This window comes from Thamnophis elegans, chromosome 1 (genome assembly GCF_009769535.1).
Source record: "Thamnophis elegans isolate rThaEle1 chromosome 1, rThaEle1.pri, whole genome shotgun sequence".
NCBI classification, from domain to species: domain Eukaryota; kingdom Metazoa; phylum Chordata; class Lepidosauria; order Squamata; family Colubridae; genus Thamnophis; species Thamnophis elegans.
Genome location: NC_045541.1, coordinates 35,451,993 through 35,470,437, shown reverse-complemented (window position 1 = coordinate 35,470,437; position 18,445 = coordinate 35,451,993). Strand labels below are relative to the sequence as shown.

Genomic DNA, 18,445 nt, shown 5'->3' with positions numbered 1-18,445 from the left:
GTCCCTAAGTAGCCCTAGAAGCAATACTGCCACTCAAAAAGGCCACTTCACACTATTCTCCAAGGCCTACAAACCTTGGGAAAGGTGTGATTGCCTCTGCAGCTCAGGATTCCCTAGGATCTTCCATGCAGAATGGGATGACTCACCACAATCAACTTTCCACGGCCAATTCACCACTGTCAACTCACCATGATCAACTCACTGTAGCCAGGTCACCATGGCCAATTTTTCATTGGATAACTCACCTTGGCCAGCTTGCCATAGGCTAACACACTACAGGACAATTCAACAATTTTATTTAACAATTTAAAATTAATTTAAAATTATATTAATTTCTATAATTTACTTGTTCCCTCATTTTGCATCCTTTCTTTAATGATTCTATTCTGCAGTTTATTTGATATGATATAACTTTTGTCCCACGGCAAGCTGTCCCATGGTGAATTGGCTATGTTGAGTTGGCCATGGTGAATTGTCCTAGACCCCTTCAATATGCCCCTTACCTTTATGTCATGTTCTCTTTCTGTTGGCAGGCCCCTGCGACCTACCTGAGGCTGTTGCATGAATTCTTCAAGTGGCTTTGGAGAACGCCCTTCTGGGAACTCTGTGCAGCATCAAAAAGGGGGGGGCAGCCACACAAGAGCACATGCCATTCTTCCCATGGCCTCACATCCCATGGCCTCCACAGCCTCCAAAAATCCTGTGAGGGTGGAGAGGAGGAGCCAATGTCGCAATGTTACATCGTGCGGACTTGACAGTCCAAATCTGCCAATGACACTTTTGCCCCTGGATGGTCCAGCAGAACCTAAACCATCCCGAAGAGATGGTGACTGGGAAGACAAGAGCTTGCTGGTCGCAGGAGCATCGCAAAGTCCCTGATCCACCCAAGGGAAGCACTTCCAACTGGCAGCAAACAGGCAGCCCCCAGGCTGACATAGTTGGAGACAGCTCCGATAAAGAAAGAGAAGTGAAAGTGTTCCATCTGGTGAGGGTTTTTTTTCCTCTTTTTTAGAAGATTGCCCTAAGAAACTTTTTTCTTAAACTAAATTAGTCCCTTAAGTAAGAACAAAGCGCGTATTTAATCCTTATTGGACTGCCTTAGAAAGTTTTTTGCTCTTACCTGTAACAATGTTTTGTGGATTGAAGTGACTGCAAAGTTTCCTGTTTCTCCACTTGAGGTGAAGGGACTGATCTTTTTTCTTCTATTTCTTTTTACTACTTTAACTTTTAAGCTTCTCCTTCTATTTGTTATAATATCATATTAAAGATACTTAAGGAAAAGGTTTTTAAAATATAGTTGAATCTGCCACTTGAAAGCCTGTCTGAAGTTTTTTTTTCTTTTGCTGTTGTAACAATGTATCCTTTGCTCACTCCTACTTGACTACACTGACTTTGCAACAGAAGGGTTTGGAACTTGTTTTTAAAACCTGATAAAGACTCAAGGTCACAAATAGTGTACTGCTGGTGAGTGTGGAAAATATTTTGGCAAGAATTGGAAAAGGAAAGAAAAAGATTAGAACCTTTCTTTTTTGAAAACCATAAAAGAACATCTGCTTAAGATTTAAAATAAAAATAGATAATATATTCTTCAAAAATTTGTGACAGGCTGGAGTGGCAGAAAGTACCAAATCCCTTTCTTTGCTTTTTCTTTATATTTCTTTTTACTCTAAAAATGGATCAATACTCAGATGAAGAAAACTTGATAATTCAAAACATTTTGGCTGGACTTCAAAACATTTCAGAAGGACTTGAGAGATTTGACAAGAAATGGGACAGACTATGGGGTATCACAAAAAAAGATGATGGGGTTGCAGCCCCAGAAATTAAAGCAGCGAATGAAAATATAAAAAACAAAGATAAGAAGTTAGATGAATTTATTAATAGAGTAAACGTGAGTGAAGGTGAAAAGAAGGGAAGCTGGAAAAGTGACTTTGATAATTCGGTGCTTCACTCCAAACTCCAAGATGCAGGAGAAAAAGAAAGAGTGAAAAAGATGGAGTTAATAAGACAAATCTATCCAGAAATAAACCTGACAACCAAAATTAAGCTTATATTAATAACAACTCAAGGGTAACAAAACTACGTGAGAGATCTTTTAAGCTACAAAGCGTGGAGAGAAGTCTTAAACCCGGGAAAGGTTCTGAAAAGAGAATCGACACAACAGCTGGTGAGAGAGAAAGACCATTTTGTTACTAGAAAGACACTGGTTAATGATGCTAGTTGATGAAAAAAAAAGCTAGTTAATTATTGATGACTAATAAGTATAGATTTTAGTACTTTATAGACTGTTCTAGATTACCATTGAATGTTTATTCGTTAACATATAATTTACTATGATACCAACAGTGAAATGATAACCTTAGTTAGGATAAATAACCAGGCCATAGAAATGCTAATGTATACTTTTGGTGATTGTTAAGTAGAAATATTAACATCTCCTAGATTGTCTTAGATGTTTAATGTTTATTTTCTTAGCACATAATTAACTAATTTGGGATTGAGGGAAAAGATGTATAAATCTTATTAATAAATCATTCTTTAAAGATGGCTATAAATGTACAATACTGTGTGGGCCTGTGGAGAGGAGAGGTGAGATAAACAGTAAATAATTTTTAGTCAACTACAATAATAACAAAGAAATGTTAATGGATAATATTTAATGATACATACAGGTGTGTTATGGGGTGGGGGGAAATGCTTAGATATCTTATTTAACTGAATTTGTTTTAGAATATGTCATAAAGGTGTAATGTTATTGGAGAGCTACAGAAACTGCAAATGAATGCCAGTAGGTGGTTGTGTCTTTAAATATAAATGACCCTAGATAAAAACATGTTTAAATAATGGTAATTAAATGAGAATTGTGGTACAGGGATAGTAAAATACATAATTTTTTCTTTCTTGACTTAAAATGTACAACTCGATTTGCATGAAGTATATGTAAGGATGGTGGAAGAAACGCACGGAATATATTTGTAAACAATTGATACGCTTTCTACAAGATGTAACGAAAGATGATTCTTTTTTGTGTTTTTGTTTAACTAAAACAATAAAAAAATTCTCAAAAAAAAAATCCTGTGAGGGTCTGCTTTCAAAAATAGTTGTTGGTAGTGTTAGTGAATGCTGGTATGTCATCCCAAATGTATGGCATGTCACCTTTGACACATGTGAATGCTTAATATGGCTCAGAAAGAAGAAACAGAAGAAACATGGTCTCAAACACTGGATAAAATATCGAGGGAAGAATATTCCAGGGTGGGTGGGTGGAGAAGGTAGGAAAGGAACATTTGGGGGGAAAGGAGGATCCAATCTGTAAAGGGCACTAAAGATCAAATCTCTGCTGGTAAATCATCCATGATATTATTCTCGATCCAATTTTCTGGAAGTTAACATGCGCCCTCTTTCTCTTCAACACCCCCCCTCCCGAAGTAAAATTGTGATCCCCATTGATGCTTGTGAACATGATACTCCTTCTGATGGACACTTCATTCCCAGCCTGCATGGCCAACAGCCCTACAGTCAGAGGAATTTTGCAGTTGCAATGGATATTTGTGGAAACCTGCCTTTTAATTTCTCCAGAGTGTTCCCTGTATTTCTCCTGTATGAAAGCCCTTGCAGTTTGCTAAATTGTTCTCAGAAATGTATTTAAGATTTCTCTTGAGAGCGTTTTTTACTTTATTGCTGGAGGTGACTGAAAATGTTATTGTTAGCGGAACTGTTTTCAGTTACATTCTTTTCATCACTTTAAACCTCCCCCTGCAGCAAATCTCTATTCCCCGACAGCTCACACTTTCCTGTTTGAAAAGGCCCAATGAGAGGATTGTCCTTGGAATTTAATTGAGCCATGGAAGTCAGGTAAGCTGACACTGGCCATCTCACAACTACATAAGGGGGGAAACACCATATGCTGACCAAGGAAATTAATAATTTTCTCCTCTTCTGTGAAATGTTTCCAGGATGCAGGGGGGGGGGGGGCGATTCTGTACATTTTTAGTGGTAAAATTAGTATTAGTATTGGTTAGAGCTAGAATTGGAAGTAATGGGTTGTCCTTCATAGGTCTTCAGCATGCTTTCATAAATTTCTTTTAAAGTTGGTTTTGGGAGAACAGAGAAGTAATAGCAATAGCACTTAGACATATACCACTTCACAGTGCTTTACAGCCCTCTCTAAGCAGTCAGCCTATTGCCCCTACTAATCTGGGTCCTCATTTTACCAACCTCGGAAGGATGGAAGGCTGACTCAACCCTGAGTCAGTGAGAAACAAGGAAAATCATTAAAAAAATAATTAAAAGACTGGTTCTGTTGTTGTTATGCGTGGCCATTCCAGAATGTATTGTTTCTGAAGCATTCTAGGAAAATCTAAGAAATTACTTTGACTTATCTCTCATAATTATAACCATTTGTTCATGTTCAGCTAGATTATTTTTGGCACAGACTGAAAACAAAGCAAAATAAATGTTCACAACACAGTGGTCCATTGCATAGTTTATGTCCGTGTTCATTTCCCTATTTTGGGTTCCAGAGTGGATTCAGGTAGATACATAATACTCTCATCAAATCTAGAAAGCTGACGAGAGAGTGCCCATTTTGCATCTTTAGTGCTTGTAAATATGGAAGATTAATACCAGTAAAGTGGAGAAACACAGCCATTCATCTGAAATTATTTTTATAATTGTACCATATGTTCCAACTTCATCCCCATCATAAACTCTCACTATATTTGGTTTCGGTTTGAAGTTGAAGATACAGTAGTGCTGTGCTGAATATTTCTTTTGCATTTGTTTTTCAATCATTCTCTTTCAGGTTGATGAAAAGGAAATTGCTTTTGAAAATATTTTCAAATAGAAGGAAAAAAAACCCCAGTGAAATTCCCTTGGGTAGTTCATGGGATTTGGCACTTTCCTTAGAGAGAATTGTAAGTCTCCTTGGGATACATCACAAGAAAACAATAGTAGCAACCCACTAAAAGAAATTCTAGGTGTAATCTAAATAAATAGAAAAGTGAAGTAAAAATTTTTGCAAGGAAGAAAAATGTTTGGAAACATGGAAGAATCATGTTGGTATAGTACTACATTAAATACTTATTGCAACATTTTCCTATGACTGAATGATAGAGCACCTATATGCATGGATTTCCAAATTTAATTCCTGGTGTATCTGCAAACATAAGATAAAGATGTCATAATAATCTGTGATTTAATAAACATGACCAAACAGAGGACATTACCCTATGTAGGAGACTGAAGTAACTTGGAGGAATTTCACACTGTTTATTCCTTGTCACATTTATTCATGTTAACAACTGGAACGAACTGTATTTTTTTTTTAAAAAAAGTAACACCATTAGAATTTAAATCTTTGCTTTTCTGCAGGAGCATATAGCTGTGAATCAGGCATTATGCAGTTAAACATTCATATCACTCTATGTTAACATGGACTGCAGTGGAGTTAATTTCAAACAAAGTAACGTGAAACTATGTTTCACAAACATTATCTAATCAGGTTTGCTTAAATGAATGCATGTGAGTGACACTCTCTGCTCTATACAGGAAGCTGAATCTATAATTAAATCCTTAGAGAATGAATAACAGCTCTATCCAATAAATTAAATCTTACATTTTTTTTGAAATGTAGAGATTTAAATATTTAAGATAATTGGTCTTCATGGAAAATTGTACTATATTTAAAAACATTTCTCTTAAGCTGGAGAAAATGGGATTTTACTCATTATTTCTAATACAGAGATATGTCACAAGGGTATCAAATTCGCCACCCACAGGCCAGATGCATCACACACTAGGCACACCCACCCCCTGATTTAGCAAAAAGGGAAAAAAGTTGTGATACATCACGTGATGACAACATGACCTTGTGAGTTTGACACCTGTGGTCTAGGGTCTATAGCAGCAGGAGTCGATTTTTAATCCAAAATCAAGTGCAAGCAGGTTATCAAAATATTGGCCTGTTTGTTGATTACTTGGCCTTGAAATTATAGCTTGGGTGAAATTAAAAACAAGCCTTAGGCTCAAAAATTCTGGGGAAATGGATTTCAAACACAGATATCTCCATGAGCATACTAAACAGTCCAGGAACACTTTAAATATTAATGAATTTATTGAGACATACACTCTTGTAGATCACATTTCAATTCATTAGTTGAATGGAATATTACTCAGAGGAAGACTAATTTGGTTGCGGGAAGGAAAACACTAAACTCCAAATGAAATGAAATTCAGGCATTATATGCTTCTTGGCTGACACAAGAAATAGTTGTGTGTGTTGCATACTTAAATTATTTCTTAAATTTCTGAATTATTTAAAACACCATAATGGGATAAGATATCTTTCAGATCTTTTAATTCATGTTCAGGGTCAAAAGCTAAATTATAGTGTAACTGTTAAGGCACAGCTAAAGGATTAAAATCATGCCCTTTCCAACTTTTTCGTAGGGAAGCAAAAGTAGAAAAAAAAGATAAAAAAGGGGAGAGAGATTCTATTTTAAGGCTCTATTTAACACTAACATCTAAAACCACTCAGATTCACAATACTTGGTCTACAGCTTTTTTTTCCCCCACTGAGCTCCAATTTGGGGTAGATCTTTACTTTCCTACAGATCAAACCCAAAACAAGCATTATGACAGGGTTCTCCAGATACTGGAATCAAATCTGTATTGGAGCTAAATGCCCAATGTGTCTTTATATCTACACTGGCATCTTTACTACAAGGCTAAGATTCACTCACATAATGAGGGGTTCATACATCCATACATCTTGAAATGTAACATATATCAACATCTGCCCTCTGTCCTTTATGTAGCTGTTATAAAACAAAGTGGCCCATCTCTATGCAAAAAGGTAAACTGGCAAACATCTGTCAGTCAGAAATAACAATACTGTAAACCCTACAGAAAAATTATCCGAGAAAATTTTGCCACTAATTTTAAATAATCACATTTGCAAAGAATAATTATTTTTATGAAATTAAGATCAATGTCCTGCTACTTTTGCATTGCACAAACTGAAGATACAATGCAAAATATCTTTACTAGTAGCAGATATCAGGCAGAATTAGAATGCTCATCTTCAAAACCATGTCATATGCTGAGTATGTAATCTGCATATTCTAGAGCAGTGATGGCTAACCTTTCTGATGTTGAGTGCCAAAAATGTGAGGGCGTGTGCACAATAGTGTGCGGACCTACTGGCATCCATAATGCAAAGCATGCCCCCACATGCACATGTGCACACAACCCCCTCCCCCACGTGGGTTGCACTGCTCGCTTCCAAGCTGAGCTTAGTATTTCCTCTGTGGGGCCATTGGAGGCCGTTTTCGCCCTCCCAAGGCTCTGGAGGCTTTCCTGAAACCTGGGAAGGCAAAAATGGCCTCCCCCGGCCCCCCAGAGCCCCCTGGAAACCGGAAACAGATTGTTTCCAAACTTCCGGTTGGACAGTTTTTTACCCTTCCTGGGCTCCAGGGGCTCTCCTGAAGCCTGGGGAGCTTGAAAATGGTCTCCCCCAGCCCTCCGGAAGGCTGAAAATCAGCTGGCTAGCACATGCATGCATACTGGAGCTTATGGCTCGTGTGCCATAGGTTTGCCATCACGGTTCTAGAGCAAAGCTGGAAAATCAATGATCTACCCAGATGTTTATCAGAGTTCACAAACTAAATATGGCCACACAGAGAGGTTTTACCTATTGCAAAACACAGGAGTCAGGCCATATATAGAGAGCCTGGGAAAGGAACAGCACAAAGTCTGATGACATGTCAACACCATGATTCACATTTTCTCTTATCCTTTCAAATCACTAGATTTTCGACTGTTCTTTTCCAAGCCTCGAGAATCAAAGTCTTGGTTTACATAATTTCATCTTGGCTAAGAATTATTGATTACCATCTCTGCAGTTTTAGCACTTGGTAGCTGTAATACCACTGGGTCACAGCTCCTAATCATTGACCATGATGATTACACCAGTAACATCTGGAGAACTTCAGGTCCCCTGCTGTTTTCTAAAATTTGGTTTCACTTAGGCATACATACAACACACAAATTTTCTACAGTAAGTGTGATTAATTTCACTATTTAGAAGAGATTTTATGACTTTTGCCTGCTAGATAAAGTTGCTTAATAAAATAATGTTGATTTTATAGAGGTTTTTGATATTAAAATGCTTCAGATATATTTTCAATAAATAAGTAATTTAAAATCTTCAAATGAAATAATAACACTAGCCTTAGTGTAATTTGTTAGATATTTACGAGTTTAGTTAGAATGATGATACATGGATACTGATTTATTGGAATTCTGAAATGTTAATACTAGAGAGTACATGATGGGCCACACATGGTTCCCAGATGTGGATCAACCACTATTTCCACAGTTCTTCAGCAGTTGGAATTCAATCATATCTGCAGGGATGCACTTTTCCCAATGATGTAATAAACAACCAAATGGTTATCTGAATTTCATCCTCAGAATTATGTTGGATAAAAGATAGAAAACATCCTAGGGAAAAGTAGCTTCACTATCATACAGCTATAAAGTGTTACATACCTAACACTTTTTGGTGTGTTTTGCTCAGTGGTGGGTTTCAAAAATTGTTCGAACCTACTCTGTGGGTGTGGCCTCCTTTGTGGGAATGGCTTGCTGCCCATGTGACCGGATGGGAGTGGCTTGCCACTCATGTGACCGGATATCCGACGACACTTGTCAGAACCACCTTAAATTACCTCACACACAACACTGGCATGCATAAGAATATGATGTAAACTTGTTTTTTAAAAGGCATCTTTGGTTTGCGTTAAAACAACTTCAACACACGCAATGTTCTGATTGCACCACAAGTGCAGTAGTCATCCTTACCTTTCACAGAGGCACTGAGTTTTATAAATATGAGCATGATAGTGTAGAATAATCATATCCAAGGACCAGTGGTGGGTTTCAAAAATTTTTGGAACCTTTTCTGTAGGTGTGGCCTGCTTTCCGGGTCCACTGGTGGAACCTCTTCTAAGCGGTTCGGTAGATTTGACGAACGGGTTTTACCGAATAGGTGCGAACTGGTAGGAACCCACCTCTGGTCTTGCTAGAAGAATAATGCATCAAAGTCTCTAGATACTTGTTAAAAAAGAAACTCAGATATGTACGGTTGATTATTGTTCAGTATTTTGTTCTGTGAGGCATAAACACATTTTGAATGAGGGTTCTGCAGAATCATACTTGATCTCAACCCAGTGCAGCTTCCTCCTTGTGGCTAAGGCCACAAAACCCAGAATGGCCAGGTCAGGAAATCTGATGTAGTAGCTATTCTGGCTACTGAATGTCTTTTTCTTGAGGTGGACAACTATTCATGAACAAACTTCCAAGCTAAAGCTTAAGCAAGCAGATAGAATGATCAAAATGTATTCTAAAAGAAGCAGCATTAAAGGCACTGGTCACGTTCAGAGTTCAAGGTACAAAGAAAAAACACAAATAATACATTCAAACAGTTGGAAAACAAGACCAAGTCAATTACCCAGGCTAACAAGGTTTGGTTTCTCAGTTCAGAAGCTTCAATGAAAATGTGTTGCTAATTTTCAGTGCCCTCGTTGTTGTTCTTCAGTTGTTAAGTTGTGTCCAATTCTTTGCAACCCCATGGACCATAGCACACTAGGTTCCCCTATCCCCCACTATCTCCTGAGTTTGCCCAAGTTCATGTTCATTGAGTGGATGACACTATCTAACCATCCCATCCTCTGCCATCCTCTTCTCCTTTTGCCTTCAATCTTTCCGAACATCAGGGACTTTTCCAATGAGTTCTATCTTCTCATTTGGTGGCCAAAGTATTTCAGCTTCAGTATCTGCCCTTCCAGAGAACAATCAGGATTGATTTCATTTAGGATTGACTGATTTGATTTTCTTACAGTCCAAGGGACTCTCAAGAGTCTTCTCCAACATAGTTTGAAAGCATCAACTCTTTGGTCCTCAGCCTTTCTTATGGTCCAATTTTCATAGCCATAGTCTATTATTCATAAAAAATGCCCCATAGACCCCATCCAATGTCAGTAGGGCTGAGTAAAATGCAGAGTTGCTCCTAACTTCCAGATAGATAATTATCTTTAAAATTTGGAGTATCTCAGCCTTCCGTTCCAATGCCTATGTTACTCTTGTGACTTTAGAGACTATAACTTCATAAAAGTAAAAATCCAGAGTTACAAGATTGGAGGTGGCAGGAGGAAGTTTTGTCACTGCCATGTGTTCTCTTCAAAATCAGGTTCCATTCCATGTCGGTGTTTGTCACATTTATGACAAGTAGAGCAATATAACATCTAATAATGCAGATATCAATTCTGGATGAAGGACAGAACTTTTAAAGTTGATAGATCTGGACTGTAAAAATCCAAACTGGTCATTTTCTGTATTTCTACTGATCTATAGCTTGCAGCCCATAATTAGTAACTCTCCTTTTGTTAGAAGTCAGTCAATAATTAGCCCATTAAAATTTTAAAAAAATTAAAATTAAAAGCAAATATTTGGATAAAGCAATGAATTCAGATCAGCAGCTGAGAAAACTCTTATTTTGTCTGTATGTTGTTGGAGGCCTGCTCTCCTATAATGAAATATTATATATATAAAATGAACTGGTTTTTATGGGAGCTTATAGGTGTCTCAAAGAAAAGAAAAGGGTTTGCTTTTTAACTTCTTTCAAGTTGTTGAAAGAGAAATGGCTCCAATAAGGTATTTATCTCTAGGAAATTGTAGGTGTTTATTAAAAGCAATTAAAGAACATTGTAGTTTCCACAATCAGAGCAATGAAAATTAAGCTTGGAAACTATGCAATTAGCTATCAGATTAGTTCTTTTAATGGCAAGAGCCAATGTTTATGTAAGGCTGCATTTTATAAAGAGCACCAGTTTACAAAATCACACAGCCCCAATTCTATGCATGCTGACTCAGAAGTAAATCTTCACTAGTTCAATGAAGCTTGTCCCTAACTAAGGATTTATGGATTCATAGCCTGGGAAAGTACAAATTTTATGTCACAATATAGCCAAGGCTAAACCTGGTTAACACCATCATCTGACAGTAGCACTGGTCTGACAGTAAACCTAAATAAGCATTTTTTAATTAATGCCCAAAAAGTACACCAGTGAAGGGGTAGGAATGGATTTTATTAGCTGAAACCCATTTTCTTCAGATTGATTCTCAGGATATCAAATTTATTTTGCTAGCAGGAAGGAGAAATATCCATTGGAGAAGTCCAGAAGAGGTCAAAGTTGGGATGAGATAAGAAAGGATTTGAATTTCCAATCACTTGCCAAAATGAAAATGCTTCTCAATGCAGGCCTCAATTAAGTAATTTCCAACATAATGAATACTTAGGAATATCAATTTTCAATATAAAGTGGATGTTGAAAACTGCAACATTATAACTCAAAAGTAAAGTTCAGTAGCCTTACTCCCACAAAAGGAGGCCATCCATTGTTATGGTCTGAAACTCACCTTGTGTTAGGTAGGACACAGAATCTATTTAAACTATTATGTGGCATTTCATGACTTGATCCAAAATTATAAATGCAACTCAAACTTCCTTTCAGTCATTTTGATAATAATACGTCCATTTTTTTTCCTTTTAAAAATAACTTCACATATAATTTGTTCTTCTCCCCAGCTAATTTAGAACACCAATTTGATACTATATGAAATATATTTGAATTGATGCATGGATGTGTTGCTCTCTGCCAAATTTGAGAACACGCAGAGCACTAGAATAATCGATTTTACCTGTGTAAATATTATTTTGTTTATGTAGGGGTGGAGGGACTGTTTCTGAATGTGAATTATATACCCAGAGTCAATTAATAAACAATGTGTTGAATAAGAATTTGAACCTGAATTTCTCTAGTTTAACTTGATACAAATTAATAAACCACATTGTTGGATAAATATATGGTTTATGATACTAAAATAAGAGGAGGAAGGATTTATAAAATATTTGTTCCAATCTACTCTAGTATTCTAAAACACCAGAATATTTGCTAATATTCTCAAATGAAGAGTACAAGGGTTTAATACTGAAATCTACACTGTCTCTAGGAATGTACAGTAGTTCCTGATAAAAGATATGAAAAAAAAATGATAAAGATATAGAATTTTGTATCTGCACTTGAGGAAGTCTAGGAAAAGAGGAGCAGAATCTTTCTGAGTGTCTTTGTGGCCTTTGATACACCCTAGACATTTCTACTTGTGACCAAATTGATCCCTGTCATATTTTCTCAAAAAAGTCATCAGTCAAGTGGACAGCCCTATAAAGTACACGTGAGTACACAAATGAATGAAAACTACATTGGATTAGTAGAAAATGAGGATGAAATCATTTTTATTATAAAAATGTCCTCCCAATTTCAGCAACTGCAGATTCTTCCCTAGCCTAGAAGTGCCATTTTCCCATCTGTTAGCTTCCCCCCCCCCAACAAATTTATGCAGGAATTAAAAAATACATAATGTAGATAAAAGGTGACAATAAATAAGGAATGGGGACAGATAGGTTCTACTCTTATTAGTATTAATGTGCAGGAGTGCCAGAAACAGAACTACATTAGCACCAATATTTTGTGAATAATGTTCCTAGGTGCAATGAATTATTCAGGTGGATGAACGGAAGAGAAGCAATGTGAGCATAATGCTTCCTCTATGCAAAATATGGACTTGTTGTTTGCCTTTTCATAAAGTAGCTTAAAAACAGTAGCAAGTCTGCTGGTTTTAAATTCAGGAACAAATCCCGTTTTAGCAATATTTTAAAATGTTTATATTTGAGAAAAAAGTAAGTCAAGCCTTCTTTACTCTGAATTATGGATGTGCAGTGTTTTGGAAATAAATTGGAATAGGTGCTTTAAAGTACACAGGAATATGAATGTTGCACTTTTCTACAATGCTTTAAAGCAGCGACATCTTTGAACAAGATTGCACACTGCCCTCTACCACTGCTGTGCCCCCAATGGCAAACTATTAAGCCTTTTTTCAAGGCAGAATCCACCATATTACAGAACTCTATTTTGGTCCTAACAGACAGGAAGCAGCAGGTGAAGGTAGGCAAAATCACATCAGATGCCTGTACAATTAGCACAGAAGCCCCCAGGGCTGTGTGCTCTCTCCACTTCTCTTCTCTCTATATACCACTGGCTGCATCTCAAACGATCCATCTGTTAAACTACTGAAGTTTGCAGATGATACAACAGTGATTGGTTTCATTTGAGACAATGATGAAACCGCATGCAGAAGGGAGCAACTAGCCTCGTAGCGTGACTGGAACAATCTGGAACTGAACACACTCAAAACAGTAGAAATGGTGGTAGACTTTAGGAGAAACCCTAAGTAGATATAGTTCATACCTTTTTTTAATGAAAATTATCAGTACTTTTGATCAGTGACGTCATCAAAGTAAACAAACCCACGTGCTGATTACGTCACCAGATCATGCCCCCTAAGCGGAAGTGACGTGCACAGCCCCCACCCTCCGGATGTGACGTGGATACCCCTCCTCCCCGGCTGGGGTGTGCATAATTGACCCACGTGGTGCAAGATTTCATAAGATCATAACCCTAGCTGAATATTTGTAAAGGCCTAAGCAGCCCTAGCTGAATATTTGTAAAGGCCTAAGCAGCCCTAGCTGGATATGTGTAATGGCCTAACCCCATCAAATAGGGTTGAAACTTATCCCATCAAGAAAGATGCCAAGACTCTGTGTACATGATTAGTTTAACCCTAGATTAATTCTATGGACATTCAAGGGTGGGGGGAGTGGGGTTGTGAAATAAAAAAAATGTTTTTTATTTGTAATCAATCTCCTAAGGGCTGCATTTAAACCCACTTTTTTCCCTAGAAGGAATTTATTTCTAAGCAATGTTGGTTTTAATTTTTGTTGAGACATGGGGGTCTGCATTTAACCATTTTCTCTAAAAGGTATGGGCTGCATTTAAGCCCACTTTTTTATCCTAGAAAGAATTTATTTCTAGGCAATGTTGGTTTTAATTTTTGTTGGGACATGGGTCTGCATTTAACCATTTTTTCTCTAAAAGGTATTTACTTCTAGGTAGGTTGAAGCCCGCCAACAGGAAAAGACAAGGAATATTAACAGGAATTAAAATGTTCACAATAGGCAACCCCGCCAGGTTGCATGCAGTGGATAAGCCTGTTCATTCATGCCAGGGATAAGCCCTGACAGGCCTTACTCGCCCACCCACCCCACTCCTCTGTGATTCCAGGCATGCGTAAGAGACATGTGTGGGGCAGGCCCAGACACGTCTTACCTGCCCCACCCCGCCCCTCCCCTGTTATTCCGCGCATGCGCGAGGCGCACTTGTCATTAGAAGAGCTGGTTAGTTTGACTTAATTTCAGAAGTCTCTTGAAGATGGCAACCTCTGATTCCAAAGATGTTTTTAAAACAACAGCAAAAGCCAGCAATGAATGTTCTGAAGAGGATCATATGCCAGAATGCAACAAACCCTATATGGCAACTTCAGAAGGGGATTTGTTTGATATAAATTTGATCCCCAAACCTCCCAAGCATGGGCGTAGAATAAGAAAAAGACCTGTCTTCATTGAAGAGAATATAAAATTTTGTTATTGTAGATTCTGCAAAATATCAAATGGTGAGTTGATATAAAAATTAAGAAAACAGTATTTTGATTAGTTGAAACACCCCCCCACACCCAATCTAATTCTACCTTATTTCCTGTTTTAGAAGCGGTGGAGCCTCAAAATGTCAGCATGCCGCAAGTTCTGAAAGCGTGTGTTATTAAAATAATACATCATTGTTTAATGGGATGTTTAAAATCAGAAGATAATGTGGATGGAAACAATGAAACAGAACTTATTAACAGCTTATGTATTCGGCTTTCTATGCCACATGTTCTCTGGGTCATCATCAGTATTACTGACAAAATGGATAAATTATATTTCACCCGGGATACATTTGACGATCTCAAGACATTCATACAGTGTATAAAGAATAGCCATGAACCGCTGTCATTAATGTCAAAGACTGAAGCTGAATTACCATTGGCTCTGAAGAGGATCATATGCCAGAATGTAACAGAAATTAATTACAATAAACTGTTAAAGCTATGAAATTTATAATAAAATGTGATTTACAAAACACATGAAAGGTGTATTATATTTTTTTCTTTTGCTGACCCTTCTGTTTAAACTTGTCAGATGTTAAACACAGAGATACAGTTTAATTAAAGCTCATGTGATATTACTACATTAGCTGCTATTCAAATGCATCTTCCAGCTAGGCAAAATGGGTGGGTCTGGTCACTGTATGCAAAAGGTATAAAGAACTCATCAACTCTGATGCGATTAATTTGCTACATTAGCTTCTATTCAAATGCATCTTTCGGCTAGGCAAGATGGGTGGGTCTGGTCACTGTATGCAAAAGGTATAAAGAACTCATCAACTCTGATGCGATTAATTTGCTACATTAGCTTCTATTCAAATGCTTCTTTCAGCTAGGCAGGGCGGGCAGTTTTTGCATAAGGTGTGAAGAACTCCCCTTTTCTGATGTGATTAATTTGTGACGTCACTAAGGTGTATAAAAGCAGGAGACTATACAGGTCTAGTCATGTTTACTGGTTTCTGGCATAACCATACCTCTGGAGCAGGGGTGGGTTTCTCGCCCCGTTCCAACCGGATCGGTTGGAACGAGGCCGGCGGCGTCCTCACGCATGCGCGCACGCGCACGCACGCGGCATCCTCATGCACGCACGCAGCGCGCGCATGCGTATTAGCGTCTGCGCGATGCTCCAGCTGCTCCTGGAGGATCGCGCAGGCGTTCTGCGCATGCGTGGAAAGCGCGAAATTCAAAAAAACTGGGTAAGGAGCGGGCGCGGGTGTGCGGGCGCGCGCGGGCGCGGGGGGGGGGCTTCGCCATTCCCGGAAGTTACTTACTTCCGGGTTCGGCGACCAACCGGATCGCAGGGACCGGTGCGAACCGGTTGAAACCCAGCCCTGCTCTGGAGCAATTTGAACTGCTAAGAAGACCCCTGTTCAGAATGGAATCTACTATTGTAAGTAATTTTAAGCCTAATTTTGAAACACTTAGATATAAAATGGTTTTTATAGAGTGGTTGCTTATTTGTTTGATTGAATTTTTTCTTTCACTAGAATGAATTGACAGATTCAGAATGTTTGATGGGTGTTACAATTGTAAGTAATTTTAAGCCTAATTTTGAAGCACTTAGATATAAAATGGTTTTTATAGAGTGGTTGCTTATTTGTTTGATTGAATTTTTTCTTTCACTAGAATGAATTGACAGACTCAGAATGTTTGAGGGCATATGAAGGTATTTATCTTTCATACTTTCATATATTTAGATTCTTATAAACATTCTGCAACAATTCTGACTATTGGGGTTCTTTTTTCTTTTCCTCCAGAATGGGTGGACGATCAAGCATTCGCGGATCTCACTATTCCTGCAGAATCCCAGGGGTCCCAGCATAACATGACCCCTCAGCCTTCCACAAGCCGCACAGCACAAAGTCCGCTAGGAGGTATAATATCTCACATTTTATCCAACTATAACTCTATTAGTATTATTTTTTAGAAACTAAATGTGTGTGTGTGTGTGTGTGTGTGTGTGTGTGTGTGTGTGTGTGTGTGTGTGTTTATTTGGAATGTTGGTGATAACTTTTTTTTTTTGTTTCTTTGCTTGTTTGTTTAATCAGAACCGTCCTGCAAAAAAGCAAAAATGCATGGCGCCGGGCTTCCTGAATCCCTAGCAGACAGTGTTAGTTGTGATACTATGACTGTCTCTCAACCAGAAGAGGATACACACCATACTATGTCCCAGCTACAAGCTCCTGGCTCTGTAAACTCTCAAAATGTGAACAATGTTTATCTGGATATGGTGCAGGCGTGGGAAAATCCTATCCGGAATTTTAGAGCTGTGGAATATTATCAGAGATATAGATTTATTAATCTTGATCAAATCCGATCTTTTGTAGTTGCTATAGAGGCCATACATAATGTGATACAGATTCTTTTGAATAACGTAGCCATGAACATCGGCCCAAATGATTTTGTTCAACTACGGTTGGATGCAGAGGGGTTAAACCATCCCATCTTTTCTCATAGGAGGTGTATGAATGATTTAAACGCTGATGATTTTCTGACCAGTGTTGAAAATCTGCTACAAAGTAAGGCTGAGATATTGTGGGGGGGTGATTTGCAATTAGTGGTTACCATCGTGAAGAACAAGGAGGGAGGGGGGCTTAGGAAGTTAAATACTTTGCTGCTTACTGAAGTACTGGAGAAAAAAAGACAGCATCTAGTAGATTTCAATGTGGAAGGCGAATTTCTTTGTTTTGCCAGCTGTTTGCTCTGTCTGATTGGTTCTGATGGTAGTAAGCAAGAAATTATTACCAAGGCCAGGGAACTTCACAGCAAACTGGGTATTTCCACAGGAAACAGGATTGACTTTTCTCAGGTACACATCTTTGAAAAACATTTACAGGTCACTATAAAGATCTTGTTTTACATGCAGGACGGGTGGCGTTTTTTTGTTACAGGTCACCCGCAGCAAGAAAAAATAGTATTTATATTATTGCACGACAGGCATTACTATGGTGTTAAAAATATCAAGGGCTTTCTGGGCGAACGCTATTTTTGTAAATTCTGCCACACGGCTTATCACCACAAATTTAGTCACGGGTGCCAATATATTTGCAGAGCGTGCCTAAAGCAAGAGTGTCAGCAGGTTGAGGTGGAGAAGGGGCTGTGCTGTAGGTGCAAAGCACCTTGTCGGTCTAAGGAATGTGCTGAAAGACATGCAAAACTCGCTAAGGAGGGAAAAGTTGAGTGTAAGACTAAAGAATATTGTGAAACGTGTGGTCTTTATGTCTTTACCCCCCACAAAAAGTGCAAGGAAGTCAAATGTGGGCAGTGCTCTGAGAAGGTAGAAAGCTTGGAAGGTCATTTATGCTTTCTAAAATCGTTGGACCGACCACGAATTGGCGAAAGATATATTATTTATGATTTTGAATGCTGCCAAGAAACAGGTACCCACATACCTAATTATACATGTGCCAGGGATATGCTGAAAGATGAGGACGATAAAGATGTTGTGAGGTGGGATTGTTATGGTGTTAGATGATTGGAACAGTTTATAAAGAAATTTATAAATCATAAGTTTAAAGGTTGTACTTTTATTGCACACAACTCCAAAGGTTATGATGGATACCTTGTACTGAGGCAGCTGATCCGAGAAAAGGTTAGGGTTCAACTTATAAGTCAGGGGGGGAAACTACTGTGTATTACCCTTCCAGACTATAAGATTCGGTTTATTGATAGCCTCTCATTTTTACCACTTAAATTATCCAAATTACCCAAAGCTATGGGGTTTCAAGGCTGCAAAGGATATTTCCCTCACTTATTCAATACAATGGCCAATCAAGACTACGTGGGG

The 18,445-nt window shown here is 38.2% G+C and overlaps 1 protein-coding gene across 1 annotated transcript; it reads left to right on the top strand.

Moving 5' to 3' along the window:
• The first annotated feature begins 16,426 nt into the window (after nt 1-16,426).
• On the top strand, nt 16,427-18,133 carry LOC116509947. Its single transcript, XM_032219295.1, has 3 exons — nt 16,427-16,532; nt 16,707-17,284; nt 17,900-18,133. The coding sequence occupies exons 1-3, from the start codon at nt 16,484-16,486 to the stop codon at nt 18,131-18,133; spliced, it is 861 nt and encodes a 286-aa protein (XP_032075186.1). The 5' UTR covers nt 16,427-16,483.
• Nucleotides 18,134-18,445: the final 312 nt, after the last annotated feature.